Source organism: Scedosporium apiospermum (genome assembly GCF_000732125.1).
Source record: "Scedosporium apiospermum strain IHEM 14462 chromosome Unknown SEQ_SAPIO_0154, whole genome shotgun sequence".
Classification (NCBI taxonomy): Eukaryota; Fungi; Ascomycota; class Sordariomycetes; order Microascales; family Microascaceae; genus Scedosporium; species Scedosporium apiospermum.
The window spans coordinates 269,431-293,551 of NW_015971855.1; the positions used below are offsets into that span (position 1 = coordinate 269,431).

The 24,121-nt window shown below is 52.0% G+C and overlaps 4 protein-coding genes and 2 pseudogenes across 4 annotated transcripts; 4 read left to right on the plus strand and 2 right to left on the minus strand.

Annotated features, from left to right (window-relative positions):
* Positions 1-2,003: 2,003 nt before the first annotated feature.
* SAPIO_CDS9884 (Eukaryotic aspartyl protease) lies at positions 2,004-3,551 on the minus strand (the record flags this gene model as incomplete). Its single annotated transcript, XM_016791174.1, has 3 exons — positions 2,004-2,269; positions 2,337-2,698; positions 2,767-3,551. The coding sequence occupies 3 exons, from the start codon at positions 3,549-3,551 to the stop codon at positions 2,004-2,006; spliced, it is 1,413 nt and encodes a 470-aa protein (XP_016639018.1).
* A 2,135-nt stretch (positions 3,552-5,686) lies between these two features.
* Positions 5,687-6,571, plus strand: SAPIO_CDS9885 (uncharacterized protein; the record flags this gene model as incomplete). The annotated part of the gene is made up of 4 exons (XM_016791175.1): positions 5,687-5,695; positions 5,868-6,263; positions 6,377-6,463; positions 6,542-6,571. 4 exons carry the CDS (start codon positions 5,687-5,689, stop codon positions 6,569-6,571), a joined length of 522 nt encoding a protein of 173 aa, XP_016639019.1.
* Positions 6,572-10,096: 3,525 nt separating this feature from the next.
* SAPIO_CDS9886 lies at positions 10,097-11,125 on the plus strand (annotated as a pseudogene; the record flags this gene model as incomplete).
* Positions 11,126-12,278: 1,153 nt separating this feature from the next.
* Positions 12,279-16,956, minus strand: SAPIO_CDS9887 (WD repeat-containing protein; the record flags this gene model as incomplete). The annotated part of the gene is made up of 2 exons (XM_016791176.1): positions 12,279-16,725; positions 16,793-16,956. The coding sequence occupies 2 exons, from the start codon at positions 16,954-16,956 to the stop codon at positions 12,279-12,281; spliced, it is 4,611 nt and encodes a 1,536-aa protein (XP_016639020.1).
* A 1,057-nt stretch (positions 16,957-18,013) lies between these two features.
* Positions 18,014-18,674, plus strand: SAPIO_CDS9888 (Ubiquitin--protein ligase; the record flags this gene model as incomplete). The annotated part of the gene is made up of 4 exons (XM_016791177.1): positions 18,014-18,066; positions 18,138-18,226; positions 18,285-18,416; positions 18,493-18,674. The coding sequence occupies 4 exons, from the start codon at positions 18,014-18,016 to the stop codon at positions 18,672-18,674; spliced, it is 456 nt and encodes a 151-aa protein (XP_016639021.1).
* A 3,267-nt stretch (positions 18,675-21,941) lies between these two features.
* On the plus strand, positions 21,942-22,637 carry SAPIO_CDS9889 (annotated as a pseudogene; the record flags this gene model as incomplete).
* Positions 22,638-24,121: the final 1,484 nt, after the last annotated feature.

Genomic DNA, 24,121 nt, shown 5'->3' on the forward strand with positions numbered 1-24,121 from the left:
GGCATGGTTCTCATTCCCGTCTTTTCCGACCAGGTGGTGCAGAAGCAAGCTGGAGACTGCCCCTATGGTGTCGTGACACCAATCGGTTGCGCGTGAGTTAACCCTCCTGCTGTTCAATGTCGGAAAGCCGAATCTAGTCGGGTTGAGGGAGGAGAGAGTGGATCGTCCGTCCGTGGTAGTTCGGATGCGAGACAGTAGTGTGGAACCGATATCTAGGAAACATCCCTTCGTGCTAACATCCCGATTCATAGTCCTGGCAGGTCTGGTCCTCCACCGTCTTAGAAAATTCCGCATGAGCGAGACGGAAGGAAACAAAAAGCGACAATTAATCTCCACTGGGACTGGAACCCCAGTCTCTCGAGTCTGAAATCTAAAGGGACCATCCCCTAGGGACGTCGATTCCATGTTATTTGGCTTGACTTGATTTGAATAGACACACCGGCGTCTGTATGGCATGGGAATTTCAATCCTTGCAGTTTACATGGGGAAAGCAAAAGTGTGTAGATACCTCCCGGGTTCGGCTTAGAGAGAGTCAACCCGGGGAGTGAGCTTTGTGCTGGCACACGGGATGAGCGGTTCGATTCTTGATACCTTATACATACTTTTTACATTTTGAATATAGCGTTTGTGAACGGCATTTTGATACTCATTTCTGCCTCATTCAATCAGAACTGAGCCGTGGCATCCCCTGAGCTTGGTCAAGATTGTGATTATAAGATGTCGAGGGCAACCGTGGTAGTTAAACACCATCCAGAATGTAGGAACGTAAAGTTCAATGCCAACTCCATGTGTGTCCGTATCTGTTGATCCACTAAATCGCCTGTCCTAGCCGATCAATGATCAACTCCATCCATCTCTGCATGTGCTGCTCGGTTGAAAACGGTTGAAAACGACTTGCTACATCACTTACATGACTTCTTTTCCTGCTCGTCTTTGCCTGGAACTTGCCGATGAAGTGGACCATTGTGGCAAGGGTCCTAACTCGATTCTATTCAAGGTCCCCTAGTTTACAGCATCAAAGAATGCAAGAAACATACAAACAACCGGATCATTCACCGATCGATACGTACCTCGGTAGAGCTGTTAAGTAAATAGACTCTACGCTACTACTGCAGGAGGCAGGAGATGGGCTCTTAGGGCCATCACCGAGTCCCACCGCTCCGCATATCTTTTATGTAGGGGCACAACCTACTGCGGGCATGATCACAAGTTACCTGGCTGGGCATCGGAGGAAAGTCTAGCTCTCCCAAGAGGTCGAAGAGGAGTTGGGGATCCAGAAACCAGCAACTGAACTTACTGCTCTCGGCCAATGCGACTGTAACCGCCAGATTCTCGGTGTGTGTACCAGGAATAGATCGCACACTCAGTACTCGTCTGTTCAGCCACGGAGGCGAGTCCCGCTCACTGAAAAGTCGAGTCGAAGACCCCTATTCCCCTATCCTAAGGGCCCGCCAGAATCCAAACGCCACACTTTTTTCTCAGTCTTTTTCATAGTCTTTTCTTATTCGACCACTCGTCGTAAGTAGTAGATTTCATATTGTGCCGTCTAAATCTAGGGGGTATAGCGAATGAATGTGGCAACTTTATGGCCATGATATGTACTCCCCGGTAACTCCTATATGCCCGCCGAAAAGAAAGAATCTAATCCTAAATCTTCTCCGAAATTCCCCGTTTAGCAGGCCTAATATTCAGTCAGGCGCTGGCCATGGTCCCCGAGGACCAAACTTATCTGCAAAAGAAAAAACAAAGGTGTGGGTGTCGTTTAAACCCAGGGCCGTTAACCGTTTAACGCCGTAGTGATCCTTCCAATATCCTCGATGAGGAGTATGCAGAATGCTTTCGAAAAATCGTCAATATGTACTCCCCCGGTTCTGATTCTCCCTAGCTTTTTATATGGGAACAAAATAGGAAGTGGGGGCTGGAAATGAAGAAAATAAAGGGAAAAAATGCCAAGGAAGGTGGGAAACGAGGGTAATCCCATCAATATAAAACCAAGTCGTGTGTTACACGAGCCAGGCCAGTGCCTGCTCGGCAGCAACAACACCGACTGAGAGCCACATGCCGTTGCGGCGAATCATGTTCGCCGCGTTGTCGTCGCCGCTGCCGGAGCCAGAGCCGGAGTTGGTGCCGGAGCCGACAATGTCGTTTGTCGAGCATTCGCCCTCGAATTGGGCCGCCGCGTTTTGATCTGCGGGGATCTCCTGGAGTTTCGAGCCGCAGTTGGCGTACTGCGCAAAGTGAATAGCCGGAGTTTCTTGATCAAAGACGGCTATAAAATGGAATATGCATTAGCGAATGGTTATTCCACACACGGTTCAAGCAGCCAAGAATCGTACCGTAGACGGATCGGAGGAAGGAAGCTCCGAGAATGTACGAATTGTCCGTCTCAACCATGGCACCCAAGGCGCAGGTCGAGCTGCCCGACAACTGCCAGACGAACTCTTCCAAGCCCACATTGATGGTGAAATTCCCGAAGGTGAAGTTGATCGAGCCCTGCTGACCGCAAGGAACAAGGAAAAGGTCGTAATTGGGATTGTACTGGGCGCCAAGGTCGTCTGCCAAAGCTGTGACGACCTGTTCCGGAAGATAACTGAGAGTCGCGCCGGTGTCGAAGAAGACGGGCAGTTCGCTGTCCATGTATACTTTCGAATTTCCCTTTCTGTCTGTGACACCGATCTGGTTGAGTGTCACCCAGTATCTTGTTTTCTCGCGTGTTAGTAACAACAGGGTCTTCCGTTATAAAAGAGAGCAAATATTGAGCCATACCGGTAAAGCTGCTCCCCATTCTGGGGCCCGAGAATCGGTGAAGTGTGAAGCTTGCCCGAATACTTCTTCGTATCAAGACCGCCAAAAGTAAGCAAACCGCTGTTCGCCGTCTCTTCCTTCGCACCGAGCGCAACCCCAAAGACGCGGGTGGCTATGACGCCTTGATCAACAAGGTCGTCGACAAAGTTGTTATACTGGAGGTTCAAGCGGTTTCCGAAGCTCAATCCCAGAATACCATGGCTCATCTGGAACGTCTCAGTCGCAACACCGAACCGGACATCCTTGAGAGAGATGTCTGATTGCGGAAGAGCGATATTGTCCGTGACGTAACGAATGGTAGCGTTGCCAAGACCGTACCTGAGGGTCTTTTGGCGGTTGCTGATTACGACGGATGAGGACTTCGAAGGGTCGTAGTAGTCGTTACGCAAGCACTCGCTCTGCTGCGGTTGGGACGAGGCCGTGTTACAGTCCGGGTCTACCCAGAGCTCCGATGAGCCCGTATCCATAATCACCTTGACAGACTGGCCGGGGGTACCGATACTGAGCTCAATCATGTACGCAACGGAAGAATAGTTGAACACTGGCGTGTCGGTATCGGTTTGTCGTCGTACTCGCCGCCTCTCGATCGGATGTTCCTGCTCTTCATGCGAGACCGGAAAAGCAAGCATGCCTCTTGGGGTAAGGGCAGTTTCGTCTGAGGAAGTTTCCGTTCTCGGCAGTGAAGCTCCCAGAGCCAGAGCTCCGTAGAGTCCAAGGAGCAGGCTGGAGAGCTTTAATCGGGCCATTGTCGCTGTGAAATGGTCGGATTCAAGGACGAAAGGACAAGAGAAGGGAGGGGGAGAAAAAAAACAGAAGAAAAAAAAAAAAGACGAAAAGAAGAAAAAGAAAATATGAAAGTATATATAAGAAAAAAAATAAAAGAAGGGAAAGATGTAAATGTAAATACTAGAAAGACGAAAAGAAGGGAGGAAGAGAAGAGAGGGATCTAATACAGAGACGTCTTGCGCCAAGAGAACGCTCAATGGCCTGGTTGTTTTACTTGGGCAGGGCAGCGAACTCCTAGGATGATCCACAGGGAAGCCGAGGACTGCTTTAAATGGGGGCCGGCTTCCAACCAGGTTTAATTTTATGTCTTGAAGATTTTTGAGCGACGCTGTGGAGGCAAAGGCTAGAAGGGGGTCGTCATTAAGAGGTAATATATTTTTAAAATCTGGGGTCTCTTCCCGAAGGATATATCTCGATATTATACATGAAGAATGGAAGGAATAATAAAGAATAAAGAGCCGAGCCGGGAGTACGTGTAAACGTCAAGATCATTGATCAACCTTTTGTCTAGTACAAAGTAAAGGGAAGCTACCCTTTCCAGGACAAATACCGTGATGTACGAAGTAACTGGTCCCGAATTAAAGGGGAGAAGGAGGCGCAGATGGGTTGCTGAATGCATCACCCTCGGTCGAACTACTTCGTAGTTTACGAAGTAGGAAGTAGGCTGGGTCCACCTTTGGCCCTCCGAGCCAGAAGAGGCGCCACAAACAGTGTTCATTCTTACGTATCCCTCGATCCAGCCCACTGGTCTGGCCTGGGTTCTCTTTGGCTGGGAGCTAGAAAACGGGCGGGGGCCGGCACCGTTGTTCCGTTGTGCGTAATCCATTGTCAGCTCAGGCTTCGTACGTGGTAATAAACTAGTTCGAAATGCCATTGAGCGTTACTGAGAACGAGAATAGCATTCCTCTTCCAGCGTAACATCGGCTGGTACGAGGGGAAAGCTGAGAATAGAAGTCTGCTCGCGTACATTATGTTTCGAGTGTGATGACTTGGGTCAAGACTTCTGTGCCTTTAATATCAATACTTGGTCCATCAAGATGTAATATCAGAGCGACCCCTCCCCCCTAAGCGGGAAGCCCCAGATTAAGTTTGGTCATAACGCTTCAATTGTCTGATATTTCAGTTAATTTCAGTTATTTCAGTTGTCTGCCATACCGGCTGCCTTTGTGTATTTGCAAAAATGCTTGTTCGATTGGCGCTACTGACGGCTTCGTTGACTGGGCATACGTATGTCTTTTAGATCAACGCAGAAGTGGGAATGACGCGTGTCCCAGAAACAGCATCAGGTTGTGACGGTTCCATGCAGGCCATACCAGAGCCGCTGAATGGACCCAGTTGAACCCAGTAAGCCCGGCGTTGCGTTAGCCCCCGATCGATAGCTTGGCGGGCTAACCAAACTTGGAAAGACACTTACGAACCCGCAACCAGCAACGCTCCGGCAATCTACCTCACACTTGCGGCGAGTGAGCCTTTTTTTCCTCAACCCTTTATTCAATATGCGAGTTAGAATGCAGGACCAATTGAATGTATGCAACTTGATCTTGAAGAGTCACTTTCCGGTCAGTCCGAGAGAAGAACAAAGAGATTTGTACTTTGCAATTTCCCGAGGCCGCATAAAATAAAGAGGGACAATCTCGATAGAATCCAAACACGAGGATCTGAATCCTCGCAGACAATGAAGTTAGCAGTGGAGGGGTATCCAATAGGGCTGTCCGTCGCGAAATGAAAGGGACGCCCGACGTCTGGGGTGGAGGGGGGGAATGAGGCTGTTCTGCATGACTACCGACCGGGATCCATGTCCAACTCTGGCGGTTGTTAACGGCTGTCAATAACTGCGAGGTCGATGAGCCGGAACATCTATTTTCCTTAGAGAACTCGCGATGACTAACAATGCTGGCGGTGTCTCCAAACGTCACGTGCCACGGCTTTCTCGGCTGACGCCGATCAATCGTATCAGGTTCCCGATTCCACGTGATTTGCTTAGTCACTCGGTCCCATGCCAACATAGCCGAGCCGGAGGTTCAAACCAACATCATCTTGATTGAAGACGAGAAAACCACCTCCACTCATTTAACCTCCGACAGCATCATTCACAATGGCCGCAGTAAGTAGCTCCATGCATTCAATTCGAATCCTACGAGATCTTTCACTGGCGCGCAAATTTTTCCCCGCGATGATAGGCGATCAATTGGCGTGTCGGCGGCTCATCTCCCAGAACTCTGCAATGCTTCGGGACGAAAAAAACGAGCTAATTTTTTTCTAACCCTCCTCAACAGCGAAGCGCAGCGCTCAAGCTCGACTGGGCCAAGGTTACGACCTCCCTCGGCCTCCGCGGCCAGACGGTGACCTCCCTCCACGCGTTCAAGAAGCGAAACGAAGACGCCCGCCGCAAGCTCCAGGCCCTCCAGGAGCAGGCCACCGAGGTCGACTTCGCCCAGTACCGCGCCGTCCTCAAGAACCAGGCCGTTGTCGACGAGATCGAGAAGCGATTCAAGGCTTTCAAGCCCGCCACCTACGATGTCACCAGGCAGATCAAGGCCATTGAGGCCTTTGAGGTCGAGGCTGTGAAGAATGCCGAGGCTACTAAGGACAAGGTTACCATGGAGCTCCAGGACCTCGAGAAGACGCTCAAGAACATTGAGACCGCCAGGCCGTTCGAGGACCTCACTGTCGTACGTAACACTCGAGTTTTTTCGGATGAAGGGGCTATCGCTTCCCCCCCCCCTCTTTCTTCCCCCTCGGATGGGTTGGAAATTTTATGGATGCTAACTGTTGGTCATTACAGGATGAGGTTGCGGCTGCCGAGCCTTCCATTGACCAGAAGACTGCTCAGCTCGTCTCCAAGGGTCGCTGGGTCGTTCCCGGATACAAGGTATGTCATCATATTCGTCCCTTTCATGTTCACCCTCCCTCGCCCCTCTTCTTTTGCGGTATCTAATACATTCTACAGGAGAGATTCGGTGACCTCTCGGTTCTCTAAACGGATAACCCCTCTGTTTCCCATATGTGTTGCTAGTACTTTGGCATTGTAGATAAAGGAGATTAGACGTGGAGGCGGAGCGACGAAATATCAATGTATTTGTTGGACACCACTGAAGTCCCTTTTTTTGGTTCCTAGTTGCTTTTTTCTCGGTTCCCTTCCGAACCTTTCGCGTGAAATGCTCCATATTATCGGTTTGCTGTACTTCGTAGCTGGGGTGGAAAAAGGCAAGAAGAAAATGCGAAGGGTTCGTGATTTGCGTTTACTTTTTTTCTTCCCTTTATTCTCTAACCACATCGATCGAAACCGGCATTGTGGTCGCTTAAATCCGGATCTAAGGCCGCGAAGATTGTTCGAACAACTGGGGGTTGGCCCTTTTGGGGAGATTAAGGCGGTTCTTGTCTTCAGGGGTTCCTGCCCAATAAACCCCAGGATCGCGTCGATGAGGTGACGACCTAACGATCTGACTCGGTGTGCCGGGGGGCAGTGATTCAGATCTCAATCCTGGCCTCCCTCGCGTCCTTTTTTCTTCTCATCTTGGCTGGCTGCAGCATTGGAGCTTCTAACTACCTCTAACTTCAGGGCGAGTCAAGCTGGATAGTTCAAGAGACGACCCTATCACATCACAGCGGCTTGTCACGTAGGTCCACTACGTCAGGTTAGGCGACGAGTGGTGGGAAGTTGGTGGCGGCACCGCATAGCCCAGTGTTAGGGGCGAGCGAGCTGATTCTGTTATCTTCGAGATCGAGAGGGGGGTTTGGAAGACAAGGTCGAAGACCTCATTCCCGATCATCCCATTCTAGTTTAGGGAGCGAGGCTTGCCTTGGAAGGTGTTCAGCCTAAGCTCACACCGCACGACCGTCCAAACAGCCCCTCTCGGGGTCGCCCTGGTTCCTTGTCTTTGTTCTTTCTCTCCCGCCCTATCCGTAAGCACTATGTAATCTGTTTTCATAGGATTATCAAAAGAAGAAACAAATAACAAATAAAAAGTGGAAAAAAGAGAAGAAAGGAGAGAGAAACGGGAAGTGCAATACGAGCATCATCGGCGGTTCGGGGTTTTCTTTTCCAAGCTGACCTCGACCACGAGTCCATGACCAAAAGGTCAATTATCGTCAGATGTTGATGTTGATCCGGATCGGTGATTTGTAAGGTCTTCTGGAACGCGAAGGCCCTTGAAGATCTGCATCAATCGGTCCCAATGTCGACCAGCACCTCGTAAACTGCCAACATTGGAGACGCGACGCATCAATCACTTGCGACTTGCGACTTCCCCCATACTCCTCGTGCCTCTTCGTGCCCCATCATGCCTCATCATGCCTCTCCAGATTACTTCGTACATGGTGCATACGGCGGGCTACACCGAGCGGGTGGTCACTGGTCGGTGTCCACAGGCTTTGGACGTTATCATTGGATTGGATCTAGGGCGATGATCCCCGTCCGTCTCCAATTGTTAGATTACGTAGGAGTTATTGATCTCTGGATCCAATGATCAATGACGGATGCTCCTGGTTTTTCTTTTTCGTTTTCGGAGTCGGGGCTGAATCTCTGGACCTGCGCATTTTTTTTGGCACCACTTACAACTTTTTCGTCGTATCAACCAGGAAATAGCTAGATTCACGATCGAGACTTGGACGACGCCACCATCCGGAGTTTTTGCACCTGGACCAGCCCGGTTTGAAGTTTACCTGGTCCTCGGGTCCCCACCCACTCCCACATTTTGACGCCCACATCAGGCCGGGCATATGCGTATGTATTGCGCCCAAGCCCACTCTGACGTCTACATTCACGGCCACATTCACGTCCATCACGCTGCCAAGGGCCCAGAACCAACCATCGAACCCCTCAAATCTACTCCGTACAACCAACCGGATGAGTGCGTCTGCGCTTGCTACAGTCTGGGGCGCTGCCAGAACAATCAAAGTATGCGGCCGGCATGTGGCATGTGTGTACGAAGTATGTCTGTATGATTGTGTATGTGTAAGGGTACTCCGTAGGCAGGCAGTATGTTCTCAGGAGTTTATACGAAGCGAAGGACGCGATATCTCACATCTTTCCAGTCACATTCCTTTTTCTTCCTTCCACCCTCCACCCTGGGACCTTCGCTCGTGGCTTTTCCACACCCCTGCTCGTCTTCATCTTTTCCTACTTCCTATTATATCCTCGTACGCATGCTAGCAAGATCCTAGCATTAGCACATGGAAAGAAGGAAAAGTTGGAAAAGAGGAAAAAAGAAATGGAATACTCCCCTGGCCAGCCACGTTTTCCAAGTTATTGGTGCCATGTCGCCCCGGTCTGGTCATTAGGATCTTTGCCTTCCATACCACTTGTACGAAGTAGTGTAATACCCTCGCCCCTCCCCGCCTGGCTCTCTCTCTTTACACCCTTCGCCCCCCCTTGCTGGCTTACTGGCTGCCCGGACCGGAGGGGCGATAGGGGCGTGTGCTGCTGAGGTCCGGCTCATGGTGGTCAATCAAAGCTGAGGCTAGCCTAGTTTAGTCTCATCTAATTCGGCCGGCCGCTCACCGTTTCTCAAACAAACCAGCACGAAACGAGCTCGAAGAAGCTGACCGACAAAGAGATAGAAATAAAATAAAATAAAAATAAATAAATAAATAAATGGAGAACAGAAACAGGGTGGGGGAAGATAGCTCTAGGTCCCCGGGGTCTTGGGAACCAAAGGGGTCTCTTTTTCTCCATTTTTTATTTTATTTTATTTTATTTTATTTTTTTTCTCCTGCCCTTTGTACGAGCCAAACTTCGTACGACGTTGTTCAGTGTTCACCAAACACAGAACTGTTTGCCATCGTTACCCACTCTTTCCCGTCCAGGGTTCCCCATATTAGCGTTTTGGCGGTGAACAAATCGCAACCACGATCAAAGGTTTTTGCTTCGTACTTTGTTTGTTTCTTGTTCTTTTTTTGCCCCCCTCCCTCCAGACTCTTGTGTTCCTCAGATACGCGCGGTAATGAGGCAACAGAGTTGAAAAAGGAGAGAGACAGAGAAAGTGAGTGTAAGTGCGAGTGCGAGTGCGGAGGAGGCGGGACAGGAAAGTGGTTCGCCCAAGCTGAAGAGGGTCACCGAAAGAAGAGAGGGGGGGAAAAAAGGAAGAAAAGAAAAGAAAGGGAAGAAAGGGAAGAAAGAAAAATTGGTCCTAAACGGCTCATCCTGGCGATCTACAAGGTTCGGATGATTGGGGAAACGTCCTTTTCAATCTAGTGGTATCCTGTATCTCTAACCTTACTTGGTGTGTCTGATATCAGTATCTATATATACATCCTCACTACCCCGGACTCCCTTCCCGTCGACGCAGACTAGATCTCTGGATTCTGGTTTGATCTTCCCGAGACACGACCTCGGTAACACATCAGACGGTATAAAGAAGGGATCATTGCCACCATCCTTTCTCCTTCTCTTACATCTTTTACACCTTCGCCTTCATCTTGTTCTTCATCTTCTTCACCTCCTTCTTCTCACATCCCCCTCCAACATCGCCGACTGAACCTGCCGCAGAACTTAGCCCACATCATGCCTTCAGATACTCTAAAGGCTCTCGTCATCGAGGGGCCCCCGCCCCTTGACCCAGCCTGGGTAGAATACGAGAGGGAACACCTCACGCCGGCGGCCCCGAAGAAGAAGAAGAGCTACGAGGCCCCGACGGCAATAGAAAGACAACTCGCCTACGCCCAAGAATGCCGCGACCTACACGCGCGCATGATGGCACCGGGAGCCCGCGACCACAACCTCTCCAAGGGCATCGTCAAGAGGCAACTCACAGCAACCTCTACCAAGGACGGAGCCACGATCCCCATCCTAGCTTACACGCGCGAGCAGGACAGTGGAAGCGACCCCGACGTGGTCATCGTGTACTTCCACGGCGGAGGCCTATGGGTAGGCGAAGTCGACAGCGAGGAACCCTCCTGCCGAAGACTAGTACTCGCAGGGGAGAACCACGCAGTCTACTCCGTCGGCTACAGGCTCATGCCCGAGTACTTCGCCAGCGTGTGCGTCTCGGACGCCTACGACGGCTTCTCAACCGTCCGGCAACTCGTCGGGAACAAACCAAAACTAGTCGTCATCGGATCCTCCAGCGGGGGCCAGCTCGCCGCTCACGTGTCGCAGATGGCGCCTAGGGGATCCGTTGACGGCGTGCTCCTGCGGTCCCCCGTCACGAGCGACGTGTTCAGCGGCGTGGAGTACGTTCCCGAGCGGCTGCGGCAGTACCACAAGAGCGCCACGCAGGCCTTCGTGACGTCGTTGGGGGGTTTCATGAAGAGGGCCGTTCCGAGGGATGGGCTCGCGAGGATGCCGCTCGAGGCTGATGAGGAGGTGCTGAAGGGACTGCCGAGGACGTGGATACAGGTGTGCACGAATGATACGCTGTATTCCGACGGGGTCTGCTATGCCATTGCGCTCGAGGAGGCGGGGGTCGAGGTCAAGGTGAGGGTGGTTGAGGGGTGGCCGCATACGTTTTGGTTGCTGGTGCCGGAGCTGGAGAGGGCGTTGGAGGCTGAGTTGGAGATGGTCGATGGGCTGAAGTGGCTGTTGTCTGGGTAGGCGGAGTGTGTTGCGTGCTTGTGGTTTTCTGTTCTTCTCTCCATTCTCCTCTATCTCTTCGGTTAACGGCTTCCCCTTTCGTGTTGAACGGGGGATCCCAGTCTCATGTTTCTGCGGTTCATCTTTTTTTTGCCACCTTTTCAATATCAATCCTCTCCATCATCGTTGAGGTTTCCTTTCTTGCAAACGAAAATACAAGACGCATTTACAGACACGCCCGACCTCAAGCTCACGAGAACAATATCACAAAATGAAACAAACTGCTACCAAAGAAAGGAATTTAAGGGATTCCCCGTTTAAATAGGGCGACAAAAGAAAGAGAGAAAAAAATCTCCAAAAAAGAGGATGGGGGCCAACCGGGGATTGAACCCGGGACCTCTCGCAACCGATGCATTGGGTGTTACCCTAAGCGAGAATCACTATTGATGAGAACGTTAGAAACGAAATTCGCTTTCTTGCTGCGTCGAACAGACGAGAGGCGGATGAGAACTTACTACCACTAGACCATCAGCCCTTGTTCCCTTCTTGTGGGCTGTTGGAAGCAGGGCTCGTTAGTTGGCCCCATACAAGCTAACCTATTTTCCGTTTACCAAAATGAGACGAGCAGCTTCACTTCCCCACGCTTGATGCCCCCGAGAGTACGAAGTAATGGGGGCGGCGAGTGGACGGGAGAGAAAAGAAGAGAGGGAAACGAAAACGAAAGGCAAAAAAAAAAAAAGAAGGTCGAGGCAGTTCGTTCCGAACGGATACGCGACGCAAACTGCAGCTCGGCTGGCACGATCCTCCCGACCACTTAGTTATTCACCTTGCTTTGGATTCGGGGCCACTAACCCTTGCTCTCCCTTGAACAAGCACGGGAAGAGAGCATATGACTCCTTTCCTGAGCCGCGGACGGGAGGGCGATTCGTTGGTCCTTCCGTCTAGGCTCTGCTCGGCCAAACTTCTCTCGATGGAGAAATGCGGAAAAGGCAGCGTCGAACTTATACACGAATATGGATTACACTGTCTGTCTGCTTCGCAGCTAATACAAGAGCTTACAACTGAACATCTTGACCCCGTCATGATCTATCCTCAAAGTCCAAATTCACCTTTCCCCAGCTCCATGCCCCGTAGATACGCAATGATATTACCAATCTCTCCTACACACTCCGGATCATGCCCCTTTCCTCTTCGGATTGCTTCCGCCCCCTCCGCCCCCACTGCCCCCATTGCCGCCTCGGCCTTGCCCACTTCCATTCTTCCGCAAATGTGACCCGCGGCCCCAATCGCCCGCGGACTTCTTCAGCCTATTCCCCAGGCTAATCTTAGCCGGCGACGTCACGCTACCATGCGGCCGCGACGGTATCCCCGCCGCCGAACCCACATTCTCCCACCCGGAGCTACTCCCGCCACCGCTCGGTCTACCATCCTCCCCGTCGCTGTGCTCGGCGTCGCCGGGAGGCGGGACCATGGTGCCAATCGCGGTGAGCGCCGAGCTCCTCCGCTTCTTGTGCCTCCCGATAGCCCCCATCATGGCCGCCCACGTTTCCACCTGCCCATGCGACGCCTCCTCGACGCAGTTGCACTCGTCGCCTGCTGGACACATAACTTCGCCCGCGGCGTGCCACTCCGCCAGACACGTCTCGTGGCTAGCGCACCCGCACGAGAGGCAAGGAGGGTAGAGCGCGTCCACGGGCTCGAGGCAGTAGACGCAACGCAGCTGCTTCTGCTGGCGGCGGCATCGATCGCACGTGCCCACAGCGCCGCCGACGTGCGGCTCTGTGGACGACGTGTATTCGAGAGGCTCCAATTGAGTTTCGTGGATCCGGCATACGCCGGTAACGTCTAGTCCGCGGCCCGAAGCTATGAGGGCATGGAGCTGCTCCTTCTTACCTAGCATTATAGGCGACGGCGGGTGAACGTGCGTACTGGGCGATGCGGCGGTGACCTCAACAGCGGTAATAAAGGACGCGTGGCTACCGCCATCCAAGTTGCTGCTGCTGCTGTTGTGAAGGGTGGCATTGCCCCCCTTCAAAAAGTTAAACTTCATGACCTCCAGCCGTGCCAGAGGCAGCTCCCACATGTGCAGCATCTCGGCGTACGCATAGCGGTAGCACGCGTGCATCGCACTTTCCGTGGGGTCCAGCAACGGCACAACGAGCCATCCATCGTCGTCGAACATGGCCTGATCCTCTACCGCTATGGCGACTTGGATGGGAACCAAGGGAAGCAGCTCCTCCCTAAAGTCATCATCGGACATGGACGTCCTCGCCGTTCCGCCTGAATCTCCCAGGAGCGTTGAGCCGCCCCAAGTAATTCCTCCGATGCCGGCAGGCGCGAGGTTGCCCAGGATCGCTTCCGCCGGGCTAGGCCGTTTCCGTACTTGACTTGGTGGCGACGAAGACGTCGAGTTCGCGAATGGACGAGAAAAGTTGGCGGCGATGCTCGACGCCAGGGCTGAATTCATTCTCTTGAACGGCCGAGTGTTGGGCGACGACGAGAGGCTCTGCGTTTGATCTACGTCCCCCAAGTAGTCCCGCGCGCCTTTCGTTGGCGGCGTTTCTCCACATGAGTAAGAGTTGGACCCGGGATCGCCGGCCCAAAGTCCGTCGTCTGATATTTGGGAGCCGGAATAGCGGACCGGAGTGTGTATGGTTTTCGGTGTGTGAATGGCCGAGCTGGTCTGGCTGCGACCATGACCGTGCCCATGACCGTGTGGCCCGTGTGGCAGAACATGGAAGGAGCCTGCATCTGCAGGGAAATAATCTAGCGAAAATGACGGCGCCTTTAATGGGAGAGGCGTTTCGGGTTGGGTAATATGAGAATCAATGTAGGCCACCGAATCTTGAGTGGACGCCTCGCTAAAAATGCACGACAGCATAGCTAGCATCTGAACGTCGGCCTGTTGCTCAAAATAGGCAAACAAGTCCTTGACGAAAGCCAGGGCGAGAGGGTGAGAGCCCCATTTCACTCGGCCGACCAACCCGCTCCCGCTGTCAGGCGATGTTGAATACTCCGAGTCTTCATCCTCCATCTCGTGAAGCCTCGTCATAACGTCGCGTGCGATAACGAGAACAGACTCGTGACTAGTTTCCTGATGTATGAGGTCAAGCGGAATTCCTTTCCTCAACAGGAGAGCTGCGTATTTCCAGATATCAACCAAGTCATGGCGGCCGTACTTTTCAGCTACCTTGGCATTATGGCTGCACACCTTGGCACCGTCTCCGAAAATAAGGTACTCCTGTGCAAACTCCTTCTTGGAAGGTAGGTCACCACGGAGGTCATGGACGGAAATAATACTTTTGGGCCGGCTCAGACGCTTTCTGCTAGCCCCGGTTCCGGTTCCTGTCCCGACGCCAGTTCCTCCGCCGCTAGAACGAATGGATCGGCTTTCACTCCAGGTTTTGCGTAGAGAACGGCCGGGGTGATACCAGAGACCGGACTTGTGCATCGAGGTAGACTCAGAGTCGCTCGAAGAAGTCGACGAGCTTGCCAAGTCATCCGATTCGGATTGGTCCTCTGTGGCTGACGTATCCTCTTGTGCATAGCGGTGCCGGAGTGGAGATTCCTGGATAAGTCTGCCAAACCCGGGAAACACAGGTTCGTCCTTGGGTCTATCCCTGGCGACAGCGGCTGCGGGGTCCAGTGGCGCGAAGAGAAGTTTCATCTTCTCCTCTTTGGTAGGGAAGAAACATACAAGACGCCCATCATGGGAGAAGCGAGCACCGCACACACGAGGAGGTGGCGGCATGGGCATTCGCGTTGTCGGAGCAAGTGAATTCTCGGCTACGACGCTAGATGTCAACTCTTGGGACATGGAAGCCGAGCCGCCTGCGGGAATGTCATTGTCTTCATCCTCGCTGGAACTTTCATCCGCAAGCCCGTCCAGGCCGTCTTCCAGATCTTTCACATTCTTGAAGAATGACGTGCTGGATTCGAGGTCAATATCTCCAAGCAGGTAAGAAAATGCCACATCCAGGCAATTTGGCTTCTTCTCCAGAAATCTTTGCACGAGTTTAGATATATCGCTTTCGACCCGTTTGTGAGTTGCGGGGGGCATAAGCGACGTCTTCTCGATAGTAAACTTCGGCGCCCTGGATTTTGGGTAATTGGATGGGATATCAACTTTAACTTTGAAGAAGATGGACGCTCCGCCCACACCCCAGGGTCCGTTCAGGGATGCCTCGAGTGTTAAAGTCTCCATGTTAATCGACTCCCATTTCACTTTCGGTAATTGCTGGCTTATGCGAAGCACCTCTTCCTGGATTGTCTCAGGTTCTCCCCACTCATCATTAAGATAGCCATGGCCAAATAGGGAGGACGGGTCTTTAGCACCCTGTTGGTTCCCTTGGGAATCCTCACCGGAAGGCTTCCGTTTGGTCATAGTGACACCCTTCATCCAGCCAATTTGTGCAAGGCTGCCTTTGAGGTCCCTCGTATTGGATGATTTGGCCGTCATTGACGTTCCCCTCCACGAGGCACCTATCCTATGTCGGTTGATGGGCATCGTCCTCATACCCATAGTAAGAGCGCTCTGGTAATTTTTGCTGGTCGTGGTAGAGGGCTTCAAGTCACTCATCGTCGCGTCCCTCCGGTCGCGGTGGCCTTCTCCCCCAACTGACCGAAAAGTCTTGTACGCAGCGCCTTTACGAGTGATGTTGAGTTTTTCTTGAACCGGGGCACCCTTGACGTAGCCGACAGATCTGAATGTACTAGCGTCGATGCTTTGGAGTCGAAGCTGGTTGTCAGCTCCCCAGGACACGAGCTGGAATTCGCGCTCATCGCGGCCCTCATCACTGACTCCTCCACGGCTTCTCCATAGGAATTCCTTAACCTTGTGGTTGCCATGGCCGGGGAATACGGCGGCGGGCTCAGCTCTGCCGTCGAGAGGGGCTTCCGCGGGCCGTTTGTTGTGATAGAGATATAGGTCCCCGGGCTCGGTCTGCGGCATAGCAAGGAGGCCGTTGCCGAATGGCGTGTGCCGTGCTCTCCATATCGGAAAGTCCGTCCTGATTACCCGCTCCGGAACGTCGTCGTGTCGACTATAATCCCAGTACTTGATACTCTTGTCTAGCGAACACGTAACGACAGCATTTCGCTGGACTCGGTTCCAATCAATGCCGTAAATCTTGGAGTTATGGGCGTAGATAGACCGCAGCGGCTCGCTAGGCCGTCGCTCATCCCAGATGTGAAGCCATCTATCATGTGACGATGCCAGGATATGAGGGTCCTGGCGATTATACTTAACTTGCGTTGCACCCGAAAACCAGTCACAGAAGGTAACGACTGGTTGTCTAGGTCGCCGTAGATCCCAGCAGTGCACGTAGCCGTCGACTGAGCAAGTAGCGAGGAAGTCTGGATGATGTGCGGAGAAGTTGACATCTGTGATGGCTCGGTTGTGTCCTCTGAGAGAGTGCTCAATAGCGCCTGAGGGCGAGTCATCCCTGAGATTGAGATTCCAGACGAGGGCGCGATGATTCGCTGTTGATACGACCCAGTAGTCGCGGGCAGAAAAAGGAGACCATTGCACATCTACAACGAGCCAAGGAAGGCCATGGCTTCTCAAGCGACGGGGAGGATTATACGGGTCGTCTAGGTCAATGATAGCAAGGCCATCAGGGCTAGCCGAATGATGAACGGACTCATTAGCTTTGGGGTTGGGCTGTGTTAAGATGGAGAGCCACTTACGACGCAAGAGCGACATCCCGTCCGCAAGGTGAAATCGTTGCGGAACCAACCTTGCCATCGACATGAATGGTCATGTCATGGTCAAAAGTGGCACTTTCATAAGCCGACTTGATGGGTTTCCTCTTTTTCGACACGTCGCCTAGGTCCGAGGAGAGGAGCGGCATCGTTCGCGAAGCTTGGATGAGTCGGCCTCATCTCCAGCCACTCTTACTCCTTGGCGTAGTCTCGAGAAAGAGATGGCGCAAATTCAGCCGTTGTCGAGTCACGCGAGGTTCGACTCGATGTAGTCCAAGGACGTTTGGCGCAACTCTTGGATTAGGTGTAACCGAAGTGGGCCTGGGGATGAGGTTAAGCGACTGTTGATGAGATGAGATGAGACGAGCTAGAAGTTGAGTGTGCCATTGTCATCCAAGTTGTCGTGCGACGCAGCTGAGCTTGGATCTTGATTGAATGAAAGCCGAGTGTCAAGATTAATGTTAGTGGGAAAGTATCACGCCATATAAATTTAGTTAATGAGTACTTTTCAATAATCGTCATCAATCTGTCAACCCAAAGTTTGATGTACTTATAGTGCCAGGCTGAACACCCCAAAGCAGCAGCCTGAATTCCCCTCCAGTCTCAAGTCTTTAGTGGGTGTATAGGTCAGTCGCTCACTAAATTGCAGCTCCATTGATGTTGGCCCGCCTTGAAGCAGCTGGTCTTGACCTTGGAATTCACCAAACACCCCGGTCAATTTCTTGGTCTGTCGTTCCACTTGCCTTCTGTGAAAGCGGTTTGGGGTTCTGGTCAGACAAAGTGAATTAACCCCTCCATTCTTGCATCATTGATTGCAGTTGGTTTCTACCCACCCACCCTGAAGTTTGTGAGCTCTCTCTAGTCTTCGACCAGTTAATACTTTACATCAAATCAGTCATCATTTGATCTAGCCTAGTTTCTTGCGCCGGCATCCTTTCCCTCCCTTCCGAAACTCCAGGCGGATTCCGAACATCAGCCAGACCCCCGCCTTCTTCCTTGCCATTCCCTTGTCCCTCGTGTCTCATTGCTACCCCGCGACGCCATCCTTCAGCCTCGTCTTAGCCCAGCCTCAACCCTCATTTCGCCCCAAGTCCCCGAGTGTTCGTCGACTCCTAAGTCGAAAGTACTGGAATCTAATCCGGGAGCACTGTCGTTGTTTTAGAGTTGTCAGATAGTTTAGTTCCACGATCCCAGGGCCGAGGCAACATGGCGCTGCCGAAGAGGATTATCAAGGAGACTGAGCGTCTCCAAAAGGAGCCGTACGTCCTTGGGACCTTCCAACTCCGCTAAACCCCCTTCCCAGAACTAACTAGTGGTCATATCGGTATAGCGTTCCAGGAATCAGTGCGGTCCCTCATGAGGACAACCTTCGATATTTCGACGTCGAGATCCACGGTCCTGCACAGTCGCCCTACGAAGGTCGGTGATGCGCTGAATACTTAGGGTGACTTATGACGAAGTCCTAACGGCCAAGCAGGAGGTGTTTTCAAGCTCGAGCTGTTCCTTCCCGACGACTATCCTATGACCCCACCCAAGATTCGGTTCCTCACAAAAATCTTCCACCCCAACGTTGATAAGCTGGGAAGGATCTGCTTGGATGTCCTGAAAAGTACTGCGCGCCCTTTGATGGATTCGGAACTTTTCCTTGAATCATCCTCGCGCTAACATAATGGTTCCTGTTGCAGATAACTGGTCTCCGGCCCTCCAGATTCGCACGATCCTTCTTTCGATCCAAGCGCTCCTCGGTGCGCCTAATCCCGATGACCCACTAGCCGCTGACGTAGCCAAGAGTTGGAAGGAGGACGAGCAAGCTGCTATTCAAACGGCAAAGGAGTGGACCAAGAAGTATGCCGAGCCGCAGAAATGATACGTAGATGGCTCGACTCTGGGATCTTGAGTTTGGGAAGGGCTGGATACTGCAGAAAGCGCCTTCATGTTCCCGGCCGCGTTGCTGAAAGGTGCGGATGGAGGATTTCATGATACAGTTTCTGCTTCTCTCGTCAACCGGCGAGAACGACGCGGCTCGGTGAGTGGGGGAAGATTGGGGCTGAGAGCAATATGTACTCGCGCTTCGTTTTCGGGAAGCTCAGCGGATGTGCGTATGCGCACCTGTTATTCGGATGTGAAGCATACTAAGAATATTCATACCCTTCTTTATGAACCGCTTCTATGTTACCTCTATCTGGTTCACTTAAACTAAACGGAGACCTGCGTATTTTTTTTTTCCTCGCCAATCCCTCTCAGTACCACCCGTTATTTGATACTGGAACCCAGTGACTGCCGGGCAACAAGCCGACTGCATGGTAATCTGATAAGTCAGGCTCTAGGTTCGCCCTGTATTTTGCCCGTCGGACTGAACCCAGATTTCTTTGTTTAGGGCATTTTCATCGCCGGTTCATATGCCATCGCCGTCCTATTCTAAGACATCTTTAGCTGTGGTCGGGCTGGAAAGTTGACATCCGTGGGGCTTGGGTTTTTTCCTCGGCGACTGTGACCTTCTACCAAGCTACTGGAGCGGTACGACACAGTACAGCTTCCTAGACAAGGGTCTCTCATGTATGTATTGAATCTAAAAGAGGACTGAGGAGCGGCAAGACATGGGGAGCACAGGTCCATACTACGTGCGAAGTACGAAGTAATGTCTGAGGTAACTGAATGAGTGCAGGTCTCCATATGAAATGGTACACAACGACGTTATGAAGCACAATGCAGTCGTCTGCGGAGTCAGAAACAAGGGTTTGCAGACGAACAGTCATGCCTTGAGATCTTAGACCTTGGTTCGGTCGCATAATATCTGGACTCATCCCGCAGTACGCCGCCAGAGATTCTCCATGCGCCCAGGGTGGGATTTTTGAGGGATGAACCGGCCGGACTCAACGCAACGGACCAAAGCTCGCGTTGGAGCTTTCGAGAACACCGGCAGTTCCCATAAACGGCCGACCATTGCATCCATGTGGCGCCCACCGTCTGTCCAGCCGGGCTTGTCCTGCACAGATCATCCCGCATCTGGAATGGGCAGTCTGAGGGTATGGCAGACAAGCCATTCCTCGCTGCTCGTGACTAGCTCCAAGGAAACTCCTCCGATCCTTCGGAGAGGGGAAAAAAATGGACGGATCAATAAACGTCGACCCGGCTTCCGATGGGCGGACGGGCTTACGAAACACTTTTATAATTCCTACCTTTTTTGGTGCTACTTCAGAACGTGCAAACACGAATCTTAGTTTTCCGGCGAGGGGCGCACGAAGTAAGGGGTAAAAGCTCAAATCCAAGATAGGGGAATAGGGGGATTTCGGGTGGGCTATAGCAGGAGCCATTATTCGCCTCCTGAGTGGACTGGCTTGAACCGCGACCACCAACGACTGGCTTAGGGCTCGTCCCATCAGTGGTCCTATTGCAGCTTTAGTCAAGCAACTTACGCAGGATTACCTGAACAGTCGTCCATTGAATCGCCTTGGATCGTTGGGGAAGACCCGTAAGGGAGGTTGGCATGTAGTATACATAGAGGAGCACTAAATTTTTTTCCTGTGCGGACACTGCGGAAGAGGTCAAGTCCACGCCAACCCCATTGAAGAGTTTGATCGATGATATCAGTGCTTCGTAGAAGACAGTCGAGGGGGAAGAAGAAGAGAGGTAGTTTGATAGACGAGTGATTGATGTTGACTGCCTCTCCACAGGTAGGAGGTTCGAAGTACCTATCGGTCCAACCCATGGACCAAGTGCTGAGGCAGACGAAGTGGGAAGGGGAGGGAGGAAAAAATTCAAATAATACTGGGGTACTTCGTACTTACAACTAATGCTGCGTACCTGCCCTCACGATGAATTGATGTTTCGCCATCAGTTGCCAAAGGTTACGGTACGCTAAATCAGCCCGCCTGCAGGTTTGGCTGGTGTCTGTCAAAGGAGTCCGCGCTACCTGCATGCACGACGGAAGTAATCGATGTCCAAAGTTATGTACTTCGTACTTTGTAGCTTCGTCGTGTACTACTTCTGGTAGTGTCCGAAGATATTCTGTACACATGTACCGCCTTGCCCAGACTTGATCTGGAGGCTGGTAATACCTCTTCTGGTACGGAGTACTTCTCCACCTTCCTCTCTCGGTTCCCTTTTGTGTTTTCTCCAATCCCCCTCAACATCCAAGGCCTAAACCACACGACAGCTTAAGGCTTTAAGACATCGAGACACCCCATGCCCCCGTGCTTCTATACTACGCGGTGCATCTTTGTTCCTGCCCTGTCCTGTGGACACACCTACGAAGTACGACTGTTGTGCTGCGTTGTGTGAAACATTCAATACTACAACGTTGGAGCTTCAATTTTTTATATTACTACAATTATTACCAGCAAATCTCCGCCGTGCCTCGACACCAGCCTTTCAGAAACCAGGTACAAGAATTGACTTTGCCCGTTCTGTCCTGACCAGACCAGTTCTGGTCGTCGATCGCCAACGCCACAATTACGCAAGGGTACAGTCGACCACGAACTCCAGAGCCAGGCAGCTTCTCCCATCTCGGCGAGAACGTACGAGGTACATCGCCAGCGAGCAATCGATCAATTGTGTGCATCGCATTTCTAGAAAACGCAAACGGCCACATATTTTTTTTCTCCTGTTCTCTCGCAAGAGGTTTTGGGCCATCTCAAACTACCTCGTACTCGACATTTTGAGTTGTCTCCGAAGACAGGGACATCGCGACCGCGACACTTTTGATCCAGGGGAACGAACCACTAAGCTTTTCCGAGTACCGTACCTTGCGGTACCCTCTCTGAAGTCGCATCGTTTAATCTACCGAGTGCCCTCGCAACCCTCGCAAGTACCCAGCCAGTCACTTTAATAGCATCTGGCTACCTCCACACCACTTTCTCTTCGGTTTCTTTTCATTTATCCCCGTTTCCGCGCGGACAATATTAAAACAAATCATCTCGAATTCGAATCGAAGCTGTTCTCATCCCGTTCTTGGATTGACGTCAGAGCCTTCTGCCATTGACCACCCCAAGGCCAATTACTCGTCCTACCCGGGATTACTTTTGTTGGGCTCGGTCCTCGTTCGCCGGACTTCCCTTCCTCATCACGGTACTGGGTCCACCCAAACAATCGAATTGGTCCCTGACGTGAGCCGATACACGCCCCCTAGGCCACGATGTCGACCTCGACTACGCGGACGGTTGCGCCTGGTTCGGCGTCAAAGTCGAAGAAATTCGAACTTCCGGCCCTCGAATTCAAGTTCGGGTCACTGACCGAAGGAACCGATATTCCTCCCCCTCTGCCATCCCCCGTTCTGGAAGTTCCCACCCCTCCGAGGACGCCGGCAACCGACGCCAACAAGGAGAACAAGGGACCCAACGACGCGAACGCGAATGGAAATGGAGCAGAAGGGCCATCGAAGTCCCAAAAGGATAACATCAATGGTACGATTGTGACTGCAGGCACCAAGCGACCGGCCGACGATACTCCCCTATCCCCCGCGCTGTCTAGCAGACAAGGCAGCATCCGCAGACTGTTTAGCCGAACTCTTTTGAATAACACGTATGAGGAAGGTGAATCCCAAGCCAATGGTAATGGCGTTGCGAATGGCGTCCGGCCCGGAAGTCGAAGTAATGCCAGCATCCTCGACGAAAAGAAGGCGAAACGGAGTAGCGGCTGGTTCAGGCGCCTAAGATCCGGAGGAGCTCTGGACAACGCTTCGAAACGATCCAGCGGCCTCTACCAGGACGCTACGAAGCCCCAAGGCCCCCCACCCCCGATGATCCCGGAGCTGAGCGCGCTGAGCACCAAACTGGACCTAGGCGATTCCAGCAGCCTAGGCGGCGAGGATCTCTTCAAGAACATCAAGTAGCCCGAGAGTGGAGAGGGGCGAGTTGCCTTTCATTTACGATGTTTGGAAGTTGTGAGCGTCTACGAGTCGGCTGATAATACATGCGCATGGAGTGTTGGTGTTTGTGCAATCTCACGAGGGCATTAGGAGCCACAAGGCTGAGTGGTTGTCTAAAGAGTCCCGTCACACTCCTTCTGGTCGGAATGTCCTGATTCTTTTTTTTCTTTTCCTCTACCCATTTCTCCTGAACCCTTCTTTACTTCTCTCTTTCCCTTCGACTTCCCTTCACGCCTGTTTTCTTATTCTCCTTTTGACCCAAGAGTTGGAAAGGTTGGCATATGGCGATACTTTTACTCGAGACCACCATAATTCTTGCCGTTCGCCTCGAACGACACTGGCTATTGGAAATCCCTTGTATGAGAGAGGCTTGGAAACGGGTCCTCTTTTGGATAGACCTTTGGCCGAAGGAAACTGATGTCGTATCTCTTCTCTGCGATACTCGACTGAGGCTTTCCGATCTATTACCAACCCCCCTTCGCCATAACCCATCTTGATACGATTTCCTTCGTCTCGTCTATACCCAGTGTCTTACCATTGATACCTATACCTACCCCCCCTTCAAATACCCCTGTGTGACTCTCTGTCACTTCCACAGATATTGTAATGACCAATCTGTTGCTTGTGTTTTCTTTATTTTACTCATCATAACTACTTCACCAACGAGCGAGGCCCTACTTCGAAGCTGTTCCGTTTCTTCGCCTGCGGATTATCATTATACCACCGAATCTTACGCAGCATTCTATTAACGCCGTCCGCTCAGCCTGTCTATCCGTCTCTGTCTCCTTTTTGTCCACCATCTCGCCTTGTACCATTCCTCAGCCGCTTGACCCCTCCCCCTAGAATTATCTTTATCATACTCCGACATGTCAGGGGCGAACCTTTGGCAAATCGAGAAGAAGGACTAGGATGCTATAGGGTGCAGGTTGGCACCGATAGATATCCGCAGTGTATCCGATGTTGGGTCTACCGAGGACGGCATTCCGAGGGAGAAAGTTACAGGCATTGGCTACAACCAACACGCTCATTTCTTTTTGTTCTCATCTCCTGTACCTATTCTTTCAAAGCTACCTGGGTGCCGCCGTCGAGCCGGGAGGTTTATATTTCGACTTTTTTTCCTATCAGACGCAGCAATGGTTGTGGAATTAAAAGTAGCCTGGTGGAGGATACATCTTGTTACAATCTTGAACTGTTGTGTATTGTCTTCACCGATCCGATTCTCCGTGTTCATGAAATGGTGATCTTTCTTCTTTGATGCAGTACTCTTCTTCTCAGCTCTTAAGCATGGAGCTCTTCCATGGGGTTGGATAATGCACCCGTAGGTTCCTGAGCGGGCTCCTCGACCGAGGGTGAGTATCTTTCCCCCTCTCAACGACGTAGCGCATCCACTCTCCGTCGTGGAGCTCGTGGACTTGGGATCCAGCAAGATCCAGATCTTCGTGCAGTAC